This window comes from Mastomys coucha, unplaced genomic scaffold (genome assembly GCF_008632895.1).
Source record: "Mastomys coucha isolate ucsf_1 unplaced genomic scaffold, UCSF_Mcou_1 pScaffold23, whole genome shotgun sequence".
NCBI lineage: Eukaryota > Metazoa > Chordata > Mammalia > Rodentia > Muridae > Mastomys > Mastomys coucha.
In genome coordinates this window covers 2,056,243-2,073,123 of record NW_022196906.1, presented here as the reverse complement: position 1 = coordinate 2,073,123, position 16,881 = coordinate 2,056,243, and the positions used below count along the sequence as shown (strand labels likewise).

The following is a 16,881-nucleotide window of genomic DNA, read 5'->3' as shown; positions in this document are numbered from 1 at the left end:
AAAATAAGACATCTTTGACTTAATCTTTCCAACTCTATACTCTTTAGATAAAAGTTGGCATAAACAGCTTTTCACAGTAACCTTCAGTTGGAGCCCTTCCCACACTATTAGCTGCTATCAGAAAAACAGTATCCCACAAGTCAAGGTTACTATGTTTCCTAATTATGCAAAGAGGAATTATTAGTAGCCACACCATTGGCAAGCTATACTCTCAAGTATTTAGACTGCTTAAAGTCTTTAAAGTTCTACAAACTCATGGTGATTTAGAACTTCAAAAGTTAGAGAAATCAAATTTACAAAAATAAATGCCACTCTGACACTCAATGGACATCTTCACTTTAAGGCCTTTGTCACAAATCTGAATCTTTATTGTTCTGAAATAAATGTTAAAAACATAACTTGAAACAAAAATGTCAATATTCAGTCTCAGAAGACATGTGGCTCAATGCCCATCACATGTAACAAGAAAACTTCCTTTAAAAAAAAGGAAAAAAAGTACTATGAGAAGTCTTTCGTGAGTGAAAATGCACCCTTTGTGTACTCTGCCTCCTCTTGGCATTTTCTTCACAAGGTTTGCATTGCCTTCATGACAGTTCTTGCTATGATGTTTGACGGATTTTTTGCCACTCAACAAATTCATCAAGAAGAACAGGCCCTAGAAAGAAGAAACAAGTTTTGTTGTAATTTAATAAGCTCACTCCTCTAAAGAGCTCTGAGGTGGCAAGGATACACCTAACCTGACTTTATCTACTGCTTTCCGTCTGTTTCCACCCCCAGGCCATATCCTTCTGGAGGAGTGTTACATGAACTCCCTTATAACAAAGGCAAAACTAACTTTTTTCCACATAACTGGCATTTTAACACTCAGAAAAAATATTTTTGCTCTATTAAAAAATATGAGCATTTGTTAAGGGGGAGTGGCCACACAAGACTGACTTTATTCTAAAAATAGTACACAGTAAAAAGAACAGCACAAAGCAAATGCCTACTATCTGACTGACAATTAAAATAGGTTTTATAATGTAGAGGTTGCAAATGTTTACCACCAGAAGCCAAGTGGGCAATTTAAATGAGGTTTCAATATATGGAAAGTATGACCACGAAGATAAGATTGTCTTGTTTTTCTCAAAACATAAAACCTCTGTGTTCTTTTCTCTCTTGCTTTTTAGCAGACCATACAAAAACAGCCAGGCAGGCAAAGCAGTAAATGGCAATGTTGGAACACTGTGTGGACTACCAAACTGGAGAGCAAGTTCAACACAAGCCACTACTTGGTTCCAACCTCTGAAACCTACAAAGGAATACAGGTGCAATGTGTCAGATTTTCTGATAGTTCAAATACATTTACACGTTTATTTTTATATCAAACCTCTCAGTTTTAAATACTGGTTCAACATATACAGATATACACATCAGCAAGCTCTATGTAGCCTTTGGTTTGGCTAGTCTACTTCAGAAAATTATTAATTCTACGAGAATTAAATTCTCCCCCTTCCTGCAGGGAAGAACAACACAGGAGACAGGTTGTATCTTTAGTATTTGATTCTAATGTGTCAAAGTGTATTATTTCATGGGCTTTTTTTTTTTTTTTTTTTTTTAAAGGAAGGCACCTTTCCATGTCTCCCTTGTGAACACTGAAACACTACAGCTGCCCTAATGACGGTACAGATCGAAAGCCTAGGAGTTCTACAGAATTAATTTGGCTTATTTATTGTGCCTTTGTTCTTCTAAATGCATAAATGAAATTTTCTTCCACTGAAAAGTCAAGTGGCAAAGTAGAACTTTGGATGCTAGGTTGAAAAGTGATCATTTAGCTGTAATGTCTAGTCACTGAAGAATCATTTTTTTATTACTAGCATAGATTTTACAACACTCCTGAGTCTAGACTGTCTCCCCAAATAATGAGTTACTCTCACACTAGTTCAAACTTTCTGTTAATGCTATAGAATGAATATTTTCATTTAATATTTTTAGAAATTTTATTTTTATAGGAATTCATGATATACTTACAAGCACCATCTTCATCGTAGTTACTAAGATCGGCATGAACTGTTCTGCTGAATTCTAATACATTGTACCACTGATCTTTGTTCATAACACGATACTTTGATTGCTGTGGAAAATGATATAAACATTTGGACTACAGAACCAACATTCTTATTGGGGCCTGGTATTAGCGACTCTAGTTATCCATTTCTTATTTAGCCTTTTCTAAAGCATTTCTTCCTTTCCTACTTGCTGGCTTTTCTGGCCTCATTTACATGTTATCATCTATTTTCTTTCCCAAAGGCAGTAAGACTAACACTGAGATTTACATATGTGTGCACCCATGTGGCTCTCAGCTAGATCACAATATTAAACCTTCCCTACGTGTAGTCAGTCTGGCTGTGTGGTTTCCACTATACAGAACCTGTGTGCACTGCTCATGAGTTACTTTTTGAAGGAGGCATCTACAGCAGTAGTGGAAACAATATGGGTTTGGATCCAAATCCCAATGTGTACACTCAATTGAGTGTTCTTGAGAAAGTTACTTCTGTGACAGAGAACTTGGTTGGCAGGTGCCCAGGGTTCCTTTCATTCCCAAAGTACAACTAGGTTTGGTCACACACACACACACACACCCACCCACCCACCTGCGATCCCAGGAATTGGGAGACAGAAGCAGGATGCTCATGAGTTCAAGGATGGCATGAGCAAGACTCTGTCAATGTCACCCTCAACACACAATCTCCACCCAAAACCACACCCAACCACTACCACCACCACCAAAAGAACCTACATACCAAACTAAGCCCAGTCCCCATTTCCTCAGCTGCTAATGATACAACTTACTTAATGTATCTAGTTCGTCTCAGAGCCCCACAGAAATGATTAAATAATCATTTAGTTAAATGTTTATTTGTTTAAGTCACAGATAAAAGACATGTATAAATCATCAAAAATATCAACTTTACTGATCACAAAGATTTACTAATGTACAAAACTCATTTACCCAGGCTTTAAATAAAATTTCTCTGGTAAAGTTACTGTAACAAGAAAATTCTATGATGAGATATTATTTCCAATCTCTTCATTAAGAAATAACTAGAACTATGCCCCCCAAACCTGAAGAGGTTTAAAAATAAATACAAAACTAGACAAATCAGTGGGAGAAGGTTCATGTCTTAGGACTGCTAGATCTAGCAGATGTAGAAAAAATATTAAGATGTTTATTCTATGAATCAACACATGATGAATGGTAAGCAGTCGAGCAGATAACTACTACAGCATGATTTGTGGATGCAAAATATTAACATTTTATTCTATTTCTTAATATTGAGACTAATTAGAAAATAAAAGTTTTACTGCTAAAATAAATTCAGTTGTATATGCTTCTTTATAAGACTAGGGGATGGGCACTGGGAATAAGGTAGAATCAGGTTAAGAAGCTTGAGATTTATGCACTACCATCAATTTTCTCTCACCAAAACCTCAAGAGATTAAGTTTATAAGAAAGGTCTATTCTAGAGTATTTTTCCTGGGACTCCTACTAGGTAAAAGGAAAATCTCTTAAAATTGTTTTAATGTAGTATAGGGGGTGGTATCTAAAGTGTAACAAATACAAAACATGTATTCTGTATTCTATCACCAAGTTATACCCCAATTCCCAAGTATTTTATGCACAGAACATATTAAATAACACACTTATGTCTAGAACTGATAATGAGTATGTACATATTTTGTTTCTTCAAAGTGTACTCTCAGTCTAAGTTTTAAACATTTTAAAATACCCATACATACCTCCAGGTACTGGTAAAATACTGAAAAGAGTGGCCACGTTCTCCCAAGCAGCAGAGCTAACATAGACTTAGCAGTATCAATATCAAGGCTTCTCTGATCTTTATCCTAAAATATTAGTAAAAAAAAAAATGAATGAATGAGTGAATGAATGAATGAATTAATAAATAAATAAAAGTATGCTCATAGAATGAAACCTTTAGGACTTGAAGGGGCAGCTGTACTCACCCTTGCAAAATCAAAGGCATATCTGTATATATTCTTAAAAGATGAGATGTCATTCAGCTGTGAGCGCAGAAAATCAAACCTGCTCTGTAACTTTTCTGTGCAGTCACACCTTAAAGACAGAGGTCAGAGGAGAACATTTTAAGAGTGAGTGATATGAAAGTACTTTATTATCAATTTGACAATTTAAATAAACATGGTTTAAAATTACCAATGCAATAAAAAAGCAGAGAAAATTTGGCAATCAGAGTACACTGGAATAGCTTTGAGAAAAATAAACATCTCAATCAAAAATTCCAAGCAAATCACAAACATCTCTTGGTCTGAGGGTCAGAATGCCCTACTTTCTGGGCTCCATACTCCGTGTTTAATTCTAGTTCTGCCTCTTCTCCAAGGACTGAGAAAAATCATAATCAGGTCCTTTCCATATTTCTTTAGAAAGTTCTTAGGCATCAGCATGGGGAAAAGGATCACACATAAGTGGTCTTAAAAAGTTTAGGATATCACAGAATTAATGCAACTGAGCTAATCACAGATCCAGATTTCCACAGTTTTGGCTAACAAAGTCCAATCATCAAATCACTCAACTTAAGGGTGCAAATGCAAAGCTACAAACAAGTTGTCCATATTATTTTTAAAGATGAGACATTAAATAGGAATACTCAAGTCAATCCAACAAATACTCAATAGTCTTGCTGGTTTTCTGATGCCTTCTTATCTGGGGTGAGTCCCCAGGTTTTCCTGGGACTTTCACATCCTTACTGTAGTCTAGGCTTTTCATTCACCATTCTCAAAAGTCATGGCTATGTTTCAGCCTACTTTATTTCTTCTATTAGGAAAAGATGAAAACCAGAACTTAAGACCTAATTCAAACCATCCACATTGAACAACCTGACTTCCCTTGATTAAACAGGTTGTTTCATCTACTGTAACTACAGTATTCTATTTAAACTAAATTTCAGAATTCATGATGCAACACACACTTTAGCCAAGTTTTTGACTATCTTAAGTCAGCAATGTGAGAGTCTATGTGTTATGGGTCATACAAAAAGATTTTGGTACATCATTATTGTTAATTTAATATTTAGTACCTATAAAAGACAAGTTTAATCTTCTTACATGTTTGACACATTGATAATAAGATATTTTTAAAAAAACCCCTACTAGCTTTGATAGCAAACTTATAGATAGAATCAAAAAAAATAAAATGAGGATTACTTAAAACATTCTGTGAAACTTACTAAATACTGCAATTAGCATTTATAAAAATGAGATAAAAGAGATACTTGTAACTACTTTATTAACATTCAAATTTTGGCCATTTAAATTTTCTACTTCTTTGCAACCTATTTTTACTATTTATATTTTTCTAATCATTCCATTACTTAATATAAAATCCGATTTAAGAGGGTTTTCCACAATAAATCCACTTATAAGGGTGGAGGGTGAGAGTAATAGTTATGCAGTATATACATGTCTGACATTGCCAAAGAATAAAATAAAAGGAGATGTTGTATTTTTAACTTATACTAGTTATTATTATTTTTTTCCTTTTAGCCATTTTCTTGCCCAATATTGCTAGAATTTAAGTCATTTAGCACAGTATTTGTGATTGGAGATTTTCTTTTTTGGTACAATTTCTTTCTTTGTGATCACAAATTTTGTAAAGAAGTTACTGCTTCAATTACTTAACTTCTAAGTGATAACTTTTCCAAGATATGTTTCAGGAGTGGTAGAGATAAAATGTCTTAAAACAGTTTTAAGAGAGAATGAGAAAAGAAGACCTGAGAAAACCAATACAGAGTCTTCCAATGGATTTAGGCCTAAATGACGACAGGGGGGGCAGTGATCCAAACAAGATGAGAGAACAGAGGGTCCTGAAACTTTCTTATGCAAAATGAATTACCAATTTTGGCTAAATTCAGAAGTGTATTTCTCTTTTCTTTTCTGTTATATATAACTAATGCAGATGGAGTATATAAAAATAAGAAAATTGTGAATGAAGGCAGGTGTGGTAACACACATATATGTAATCCCAACATTGAGAAGCTGAAACAGGAATTCTAAGTTCAAGGCCAGTCTAAGCTCATTGTAGTAAGCTATTAAATTCTCAAATGGAAAGACTTAATACTGTACTTGTCACATAAGCTTGAGGACCAAAGTGTTGAGTTATGCTTTCAATTGAAAGACCATGACTGTAGAGTGGAAAATAACTGAGGATGGCACGTAAGCCCCCACACCCAAGCACACACGTGTATGTGTAGTTCACAAATACATACCACACACATGAACATGGGATAAGTGAGAGAAAAGGAGAAAAAAACCAAACAGTACTCATCTAAATAAAAAGTAACAACAAAATAACTCCTAATGATATTCTGCTAGACTCACAGATCAGTGCCTATTTCACCATCATCAGAGAGGCTTCCTCTGGTAGAAGAAGATGGGCCTATAGCCAGACATTAGGCTGAGAGGGGGAGGGGGACCTTGGAATACTAGGCTCTAAAGGAGATGTCTCCAACAAATCCCTCCCCTCAGTGAACCCCTGGAAGAGGAGGCAGGAGAAATAGGGGAAACAGAATGGAGGACACCAGGAGAACAAGGCACTCTAAAACAACTGAGCAAAGCTTGTATGAACTCAGGGAGACTGAAACAGAAAGCATAGGGCCTACATGGGTTTGCACCAAGTCCTCTGCAGACAGAGTCTGACATCAACCAGTGCAAAGTTACTAAGTGAAACAGTAAGCTCTAGGGGAAGCTGACAATCCAGTCGACCTCTAATCATTACAAAATGTAAAAGAAACATGTCTCTCCTCACATATTACTATAATGATCTCAGGAACTTGGGGGCCTTTAAGATCACCACACTTACCAGCTGAAAATGTTTACGAGGTACTCCATATTCAGTTACATTTATTCCCTTTTCTGTCATGACTTAAGTCAGGGCCGTATCTTTTATGCGTATAACTGTGAAATGCTTTTATACTTTTAACAGTATGACCTATATTCTCACCAAAAGTGCAGAATCTTAAATAAGACTTGCTGTCCAAGAAGGAAAATATGAAAAACAAACAAGACTCCTACTATCCAAAGTTATTCATTTCCCTAACAAAGTCTGTTAATTAATTTAAAAGCACAACATAGGGTCTATGATAGGCCGGGAGTTCTACTTTCCTGGACAGTATCACAGAAGACTCTAAAAATATGCTAAATAAAGCATGACTACTAAATATAAACCATAAGATAGATTGCCATATTTAATAGGCTTATATTTAAGTGTGAGATACTTATAGTTTCTATCTGGAAGGACCTCAGTGCAAAAGAATGTATCAAACACAAATATATAGTACACAGTGAGCGAATAGTCACTAAGGAGGCAAGAACCCACAGAACACAACCAGTATTACCTACCTTAAAACATCCCACATGAGTTACAGCCCATAAGAGACAATCATATCATGAAATGCATTTATGGGGCAGTCACAAAAATCTGGCAACAGTCAAAGTTCCTAAGTAAACAATCATCAAAAATTAATTAAAAATGTAAATGAATCTGAGTTGTTTCTAGTTGTGTTTGCCCATATCGAATCACATGACTTTATTGTATGAAGCCTTGGTTCCAAATGTACAACCCATATACTTTGCATTGTGAGTTACCAACACAAGTGCTAGTAATACTAGCCTTAAAGAGTGTAATGGTCGGTATATGACTGGCCCAGGGAGTGGCACTATTAGATGGTGTGGCCCTGTTGGAATAGATCACTGTGGGTGTGGGGTTTAAGACCCTCACTCTAGCTGCCTGGAAGCCAATATTCTGACAGCAGCCTTCAGATGAAGATACAGAACTTTCAGCTCCTCCTGCACTATGTCTGCCTGGATGTTGCCATGTTCCTGCCTTGATGATAATGGATGAACCTCTGAACCTGTAAGCTAGACCCAATTAAATGTCCTTATAAGACTTGCCTTGGTCATGGTGTCTGTTCACAGCAGTAAAACCTTAACTAAGACAGATACCTTGACTTAGGTTCCAGAATGTCACAAACCACCATTTCTTCATTGTGCATTCAATGTTTTCTCCTCTTCTAAAAACTTGATGACTTAATTACAGAAAACTAATTTAATATTTTCCTATCACTTCTCAGCATGTACAAAATTAGGGTATTTTTATATTCTATTGTGTTACATAATGTCTGATTTAAAAGCTGATGTTTAAATTATTGACTTACATTTCATCTTGAGATTAAGATATAACTTCTAAAATTTTCTGAAATATCCCTAAATATACTTATCATTTTGTTCCAAATTATGTTTTCTATTCTCAGCACTGACAACTGTAAATAGCACTCAATTCTAATTCTGATGCTCTACACCTGCTGAAACATTAACTATTTTAGGTGATCTTATTGTAGTTTTGAAGATTTCTGTATTTGGCTGTCTTGTCTCCCTATCTGTGTGTTCACCAGACGCATGTAGTGCTTGCAGAGGCCAGAAAAGGGTATCATATGCTCCGGAACTGGAGTTCCAGAGGGCTGCTAGCCACCATGGGGGTAGGGTAGAGTAGGGCAAGGTGATGGGAATGCAATCTCAGCATAGGTTTGATTTGTATACCTATTTTATTTATCTATAAAACTAGCATAAAATGTCTTTGAGTGACTATCACTCTGGCTTCCACAGCTACTTGTACTTATGTATACATACCCACATAGATACAATCATATAATTAAAAATAAAATCTTCTAAAATATAGGAATAATAATTTCACAAGACAGCAAAGAAGATAACTAAAACCTTTCAACTTGGTTTCCTTCTTTGTTCTACATGTTTAGGTAGTATATTTGTAAAGCATATATAGGTGCAAGTTATATGCATGTCTAAGACAATACCCTATGTCTTCTCTGACAACTCTCCACTTAACTGAGGCAGTCTTCCACTAAACCCAGAGCTCACTAATTTAGCAGCTCACCTCCAGGGATGCTCCGTCTATGCCACCCCACTTCTGTGGGATGTGTTATGGTGCCCATCCAGACTTCTTGCATGGATACTGGAACACAAGCTCCAGCCCCTCGTGCTTGTGTTGCAAACACTTTATCCACTCAACCTTCTCCTCAGCCTGTTTCCTTACTTTCAAACAACAACCATGTCAGAGAATAATACATACCCTAAGAGAATATAGAGGTGAAACTGCTCCATTGAGGCATACAAATGTCAATTCATTTACCTTACCTATACTACACACTTATGTCCAACTACGTTCTAGAATGTATAATGGTCTCACGTTGACCTTGAGCAGATATAGAAATTAAAACCATCAACTGGGTTAACATGTTAAGCATGTACACATGTTTTAACAAGTTAAAACACTTAACATACTTAAGTGTATGACTCTTGTGTCCCTGTATGCCTGTGCATGTGTGTTCGTGCCAGGTGTCTGCAGTGGCCAGAGTTACAGACTATTGTGAGCCATCATGTGGGTGCTAAAAATTGAATCCAGGTCCTCTACAAGTACAGCCAGGGCTCTTAGACTTATTTATTTTTATTAAGGTGAGGATGGAGCAGAAAGCTCCATATTTATTACAATATATTATAAGCATGTGAAGAGAACTATAAAACCAGTATTTATATTCAGGCAATTATAAAAACCACAAATAAACTCAGTAGTTCTGAATGTCAGTCATCTCAGAAGTTTTAAATAGTTCATCATGAATAGTAAGACACTTATGTTTTTAAATAACATTCAAATAAAACCAAAGAGATTTTGGGTTCTAGCACAATGTAAGATTCTCAAAGAACATGGTGGTTTGAATTAGTACAGAATGGGCTTCAACATGATTTGGACAAAAAAACTTCAAGTAAGAAAGTTCATTTAGAAGTGAAGCTCTATTCCTAATGTGTGAATCCCAGTAAGTATTGCACTGGGGCACACAGACAGGTTATAGAATTGTATCATGTTTTAGATTAAGAACTTTTTCTACAGAACATTTACTAACTAGAGAAATACTGCCTACTACTAAAAGTACTGGGAATGGAGAGGAAGGCATTTTGAAATTGTCAGACTGACTCTGAGAGGAGAAATGCAACGGCAATTAATAGTTAATGATATCAACTCCAAACGGATTGGAGTCATACCCCATACCTACCATACCATACATCAACACCCTTCTCCTGCCTTCAAAAACCAACTTAACAAAAAGCAAGCTATTGTTCCTCATTCTTCCCTTTCTTAAGATTAAGTCAAGCCAGCCCTTTTTCTTTAATCTTCAAAGTCCAGGTCTCAAGATGAAGCCCAGAAAATGTGCAATGCTGACCCTTCTGGGAGGAAATTTACTACTTATTACTACAGCTGTTATGGTTATGATTACTACCATTGCTTTTCACTATTATGATCACGTACAGTCCTTTCAAAGGATTGTGATCACAGTTGTTTCCACTAGCATAGTATTTAACACTTATGACAATACCAAACTTTTAGCTTGTAGATACAGGAAGAAGTTCTCTACCCAGTGTAACATGCTGAAAGAAAAGTTTCCAAGTATCTTTAGCACTATCTTCTTTAGATAAAGAAAATAAAAGTCCACAGCCTCACAATGACATGGAAATAGTGTGCCAAAAGTATAGGACAAGGTTCAGCTTCCATAAAATTCTCAAAAGTCCCTAAAACATCAAGAACACTCACTTAAACACTACTGCAAAACTCTTCTGTGATTCCTGAGTCCAAAAATCTGATTGCTTCCCAATATCTCTTAACATATGTTTTAAATTCCCTCCACATGTTAGAGAAAGTACTAAAGAAATAGCAATATAACAGTATTCCATATAGCTTGAATTTTAAACTCACCCTGGCAAGGTTATTTACCTTATTATTCTAACAACCACATTACTTCCTTCAAACTCCATGAAACATAAAATAGCCAATCTAGGTTCAATTGTTTGTAAGTCTGTGTTACAGGATATTTGATCACACTATGAACCCCTTAGCACACATTTTTAATCTCCCTTGCTGGAATACAGACAAGCCCTTAGAACAAACCTTTATTTAGTCCCAAACAATGAAGGTAAAGTTAGTCTGTAGAAAGAAGAGCCCATGTTTGATATCGATGTTTAATTGAGAGGCAGACAAAGTGCTGAATCAGAGAAAGATCTGATAGAATAGGATATGCCCAACTCTCATGAGAGAGAGGAATGAGAAGCTACAAGAGGGAGCAGTGAAGAAAGAAAAGCAAGAGGCAGTTTTACTGGGACAGTTATAGAAAGGCAGGTTGCAGAGAGAAAGAGGTGAAGACAACACAGATAAGAGAATTAGAATGAGCCAGAAGATTAGAATAGACTGTCAAAGATAGTATGAGGCCAAGTTCAGCAATTCAGTAACATGCTGAGAGGAACTAGATTCAATCATAGGCTTGGAGAGGAGTTTGAGCCAGAAGAGCTGAGTTGACCAACTAATGGAGTTCAGAAAGAACTAGAAAGGGCGAGCTTATTCAGTAGTGAGTGTCAGAGGCTGAAAACACTCTACACCTAGATTAGATTGTATGGAGGCTAGAAGCTTCCAGGACTAGGCCTACGTTAGTAGATTGAGGCAGTAAGCCTCGGAGACAGCAATTAGTTAAGGAGAATAAAATTTACTTTTACATCTCTGGGCTTGACAAATTATTCCCTACAAAATGGAAAAGTCATTTATAGAATATCTGTAAGAACAGCATCAAGACAAGTGTTTTTAAGTATTCCAAACATTGTGAAACATTACACAATACTGATAATTGTGATTATTTTAGTTCAATATTCCTGACCTGTGTGTACATTGTAGCTACCAATTTATTCTTTAGTGGCATTCTACTCAAGATTTTTATGAATTAGAAATTAAGTTTAAACAGTTCAATAGGCAATTAATTTTGATTTGAAGACTGTTAAGATTCTTAGGTTAAATTCTACAATGACAACATGTCACAGAAGATAGAGACTACAATTTTTTATTTTATTATGTTGAATCAATTATATTAACACCTATTCTTTTTATACTAAGGCACATTAATTAGCATCTCTTTTATCTGCTCACTATCAAGTTCATCACAAGACTGAAGTGGTAAACTTGTGCAACTGAAGAGGGCATCATGTACTCTGTCTGTATGGTAGTCTACATTACAGGGAAGGGAAATATTTTCTCCAGGCAAATATTAAGACCATTGTCTTTATTCTATCAGAATCATGGGGATAATACCTGAGTATCACGACACACTTATAGGAGTGTTTTGCCCAGTCTGTGAGCTTTCTGTAGGAGAATGACAACAGAAATTATTCTCACAGGCTAACCAAATCCTACGCTAGTACTCAAGACCATATGCTAAATTATTCAGGAAAAATACAGAAGACATATTTTGTAGTGAAATAGTTTGAAATACAGAAGGTCTGTATTATATGAATTATGCCAAAAAATCCAGTAAGAAACTCTTTTAGGTTACAAATACAAAATCAATTAGCTAACTCCCCAAAAAGCAACCTGTAAAAACCAATATTATAAAAAGTACTATAATATCAAGGTATTTTTACCACTAATAAGCCATAGTTTATATCCTTTGCACAACTCATTGTATTTCTACATAATCATTTTATTAAAAGCTAATTATATGAGAAATCATCTAAAAAAAAAAAGAACCCTTAGAATGATAGAATTCATTCTTCTCTGAAAAACACTATAAAACTAAATGGCTTCTATTTTATTAAAAAAAAAATCCACAGATGAAAGAAAAAGAAGATATCAAGAAGTTCTAGATCCTAACTCTGCTGTAAGAAACTATGGAACTTTACCAAATATTTTATTAACTGTTTTGTATCTCACACTCATTATTTATAAATTAAATGGGAAAACTGGTCTTAAATTTTATGCTAGCAATTATCATTTGAATCATCTGAGAAAAGAACTTTACCCAATGAATGAATGTATGTGTGTCTCATTTTCCACCAACCTGACTTTCCAACAAATCTCTTTATCAGTTATACAATGATACAGTAACACATGACTGTGTACATGTGTGTATGTACACTCTCTCTCTCTCTCTCTCTCTCTCTCTCTCTCTAATGTTGGTTTAGTAAGAGAAAAAAACAACAGACATTGAAAATTCAAGTACATAATCTCACTGCCATGTAAACAAATAGACATCCCTTCTTTATAACTGAGGGGCAGGTAATTAAGAATTAAAAATAATTTGCACGTGCTAATAAAACCATAATCAATTACAGAGCTAATAGTGCACTGTGTTTGCCTTCAAATTGTTAACTGAGGGGCCTGGAGCGATGGCTTAGCAGTTAAGAGCACTGTTGCTTTTCCAGAGGACCTGGATTCAATTCTTAGCACCCACATAACAGCTCTCAACTGTCTGTAGCTCCAGTTCCAGGGAATCTGACATACCTCACAGACAAACATGATGGCAAAGCACCAATGTATACTTAAAAAAAAAAAACAGAAAAGATTTTTGTTTTTAAAAAGAGAGAATGTAACTAAGCTTAGGGCAGAGCACTGTGTTGACCTGTGTAAGGGCCTGGTTTGATTCCAAGCAATAGGATAAAAATGAATTTTAAAATATGAAAATATTTGATAATGTTGAATAATATCCTGATTGAACATTATGAACATGACATACTATAAAATTACCATACATTAGCATGGAAAAGCAAAGTGAATTATCTGCAAAATGAAGTAATTCTGAAATGTATGAAAGATCCCAGCATGACATCTCAATCTGAACATACATAACTATAAATTGGCTAAAGACTACATAGCAGCCAAAGAACATTTCTACTTTGGTCCTTTGTGAGTTATTAGGAGGAGATGGTTAATTGAAGCACCATGTAACTCAATCTTTAAGTTTATTACAAAGGGGTATCAGGAGTCCTAAGATTTAGGAATGTCCAATGATGACATTTTTCATATAGAGGAATTCTGCATTGAGCGGGGAAAAACTGATGAACAAATAACTCTTTGATCATTTCTTATTCACCCATCAAATGAACCAACACATTTTAGTTAGTCTGAATGTTTTTCTTAAAGAATATGAAATTATTCAATTGTCAAAATTAGGACATAACTTTTCCAGTTCCCAATTTGTAATTTTTACAAATCAAACCAGTTTGATTATTTTTAAGGTAAAATCTTACTCCTGAAAATGATGAAGCACAAAATACCAACAAGATCTTTACATAAGCCACCAAATTTGTTTTTTAAAAAAATGTTCTTACTGTAATGAGGTCATTCCCTTTAACCATTCTTCCTTGGTAAAAAATCCCATGCTTTCAGCCTCCAATTTCCACGCTAAAACTAACATAATAATCTGGAAAGAACAGAACATAAAGGACAGGGAAATGTCATCAGAGATAATCATGGCTACATTCATCATGGAGAACAATTTCAAACAATTATTTCCAACACTAGAGCTTCTGTATTGGTAACTACAAAACAACTGTCGTAGGCAGTGTTTGTTGATAAAGGTAGACTCTTACTCTATTACAAACTGCATTTGTATCAAGAAGCACCTTGACTTACTTAGGCTGATTTAAAAAAAAAAAATAGATGTGAAGAAGAAAAACTTCATATATTAAAGGCTTAAGTTTCAGAAATAATGAAATGTTATAATCCACTTAAAGTTCATTCTACTTAGAAATAAAACATACATTTTCAGGTTCAACACCAATGTCTTCACAAAATTTTTCCATTCCTTCTGGCCCTACAACTTCATCAGGACCTTCAAAGACAAAAATAATTTATATATTTTATTACAATTTATTATGAACATGAAATAAACTATTATACTAAAGGCATCCATGAAAATATCATTTTTTACAAATACATGAATTTGAATTTTAGGACAGCTTTGAAAAGTATAAATATTTGCCAAAACTTAAAAATCTTTACTCCTTGAATGCTACATTACAATATGAATCAATGATTTCTTTCCTTTTTTTTTTCTTTTTTTAAGGTAAGGTCTTACTATGTAGCCTTTGCTGGCCTGGAATTTACAGAAATTTATCTGCTTCTGCTTTTGAGTGTTGGGATTAAAAGTTTGAGCTACCACAGCCATTGTATTAAGGAAAAATTTTAAAAAGGATTATTAAAAAACTATCCCACTGGTATAATTCAGTAGTTTGCAAAAAGAAAAAAAAAACAAACCAACATGAACTTACTCATTAACAAATCATAACAAAACCAAAAAACCTACTGAATAAAGTTTTTGACAAGGCTATAAGCATATGAAGGTAGAAGTATCATTTTTCTTTAAACCAGATCACTAAGTCAGTGCAATTCCTAAATGTTTGTTATCAGATTCCAAAAGTAGAGTAATTGTACTACTTCTAATTTTTCTGTGCTTAGAAATCACTAAAACAAATGTCATGATTTGAAATATGACATAAATTTATCACTACAAAAATGTCTTGAAACAATGTTCCAATTCCAACATTGTCCAAAAGACAAAGATGCTTCTATTATCCTTTAAAAAAAGACAAAAACAAAAACAAAATGAACAAAAACTCCCAAACCTAACAAAGGTTAAGCAACATCCTTGAAAATAAAAAACACCAGAAACTGAAATTTATCAGGTCTAATGACCACACACCTGAATGAACTTTTCAGTTGTAAAAACAACTGAAGGCTTCACTTTGAACTTTACCCTTTCACTACTGGATTTATTTTTATGCACTTATCCACCACCAAAAATGAAAAACCCAGGACAAGAGTTAGAGTCAGGCAAACAACTAGTTTGTTTCTATCCTCCATCAATAACTCATGTCAATTTCTTTCATTCCATTCTTCCTCATCCTCCCAATAATTTAGCCTTTCTTCTTTTTTCTACATGTTATACCGTCCTTATGTGTACATTTATTTACAAATACACATCACCTAGATTCTGAATGTGAGGGAGATCATGCAGTGCTCCTGAGACTGTGTCCTCCTTTAGTGTTATATATTTTTAACTTTCCTTTCTTCAACAATTAGAAAATATTCCAGGTTTAATTCAAGGTGACACGAGTTTATAATTCCGTAGAGGCAGGAAGATTCAAGGACAGCCTAAACTACACAGGGCCCTGGATCAAGACAAAACAAACCCCTACAGACTTAAATCATAGACCAAACTAATGTGATCAATACATTCTTATAGTCTGAAATGAATGCCAATGTGATGTTAACACATGATTAGAAATCAAATAGGTTTTACACAAAATACACATATGGTTTTAGTTAGACAAGATCTATACAAGTGACTTTCACAAAGCAAAGGAAATAATAGAGTAAAGCCTATACCAAAGTTTACTCCCTAACTGATTGTCAATTATATTTTGAAACTGTAGCCTTCTCATAATATTACAACCTTGGTAAGATGTATGTAATTGAATTAATTCTTACAAGCTTTTTGATTTCCACTCAGTTTAGTCAGTCATGGAAATGATTTTGCTCATCTTATATTGAACTTAAGGCTAAATAATTCTAATTTAAAAATGCCCTTTTCCACTTTCCAATCTAATTTGTATATACATTTATTCACAACAAATAGCTCACTAAAATTATCTGGAAGATTATCAGTCATTGTGGCATGGCATACTCCTTTAGTCCCAGCAAAGTCAATGTGAGCTTTGTCGTGGGGTGGAGTACACATCTTTAATCCCAGTACTCCAGAGGCAAAGGCAGGAAGATCTCTGAGTTTGAGGCTAGCCTGGTCTACAGACCGAGTTTCAGAAAAGCTAGGGCTGCACATGTTCAGGGTTTAATACAATGGCATAAGAAATACTCAGGAAAACAGACAAAGTGCTTGGAGAGAGTAGCTTCAAAATGAGCTATACAAGAGACTGATTTTGCATTCATAAGCAGTATATTTGAAGATGCCCTAAGACTGTTCT

General features: G+C 34.8%; 1 protein-coding gene across 2 annotated transcripts in view; it reads right to left on the bottom strand.

The window, feature by feature from the left end:
- Nucleotides 1-332: 332 nt before the first annotated feature.
- The window catches only part of Dcun1d5 (defective in cullin neddylation 1 domain containing 5), a 20,230-nt gene continuing 3,681 nt past the window's right edge, over nucleotides 333-16,881 (bottom strand). Inside the window, exons 3-8 of one of the 2 annotated variants that reach the window (XM_031344734.1) lie at nucleotides 14,662-14,732; nucleotides 14,230-14,321; nucleotides 4,006-4,114; nucleotides 3,781-3,885; nucleotides 2,011-2,113; nucleotides 333-655 (exon numbers count right to left, since the gene is read on the bottom strand). In XM_031344734.1, coding sequence (XP_031200594.1) covers nucleotides 600-655; nucleotides 2,011-2,113; nucleotides 3,781-3,885; nucleotides 4,006-4,114; nucleotides 14,230-14,321; nucleotides 14,662-14,732 — 536 coding nt within the window. In that variant the 3' untranslated portion in view covers nucleotides 333-599. The remainder of the gene's footprint in view (nucleotides 656-2,010; nucleotides 2,114-3,780; nucleotides 3,886-4,005; nucleotides 4,115-14,229; nucleotides 14,322-14,661; nucleotides 14,733-16,881) is intronic. The other variant, XM_031344735.1, reaches the window with a different exon arrangement.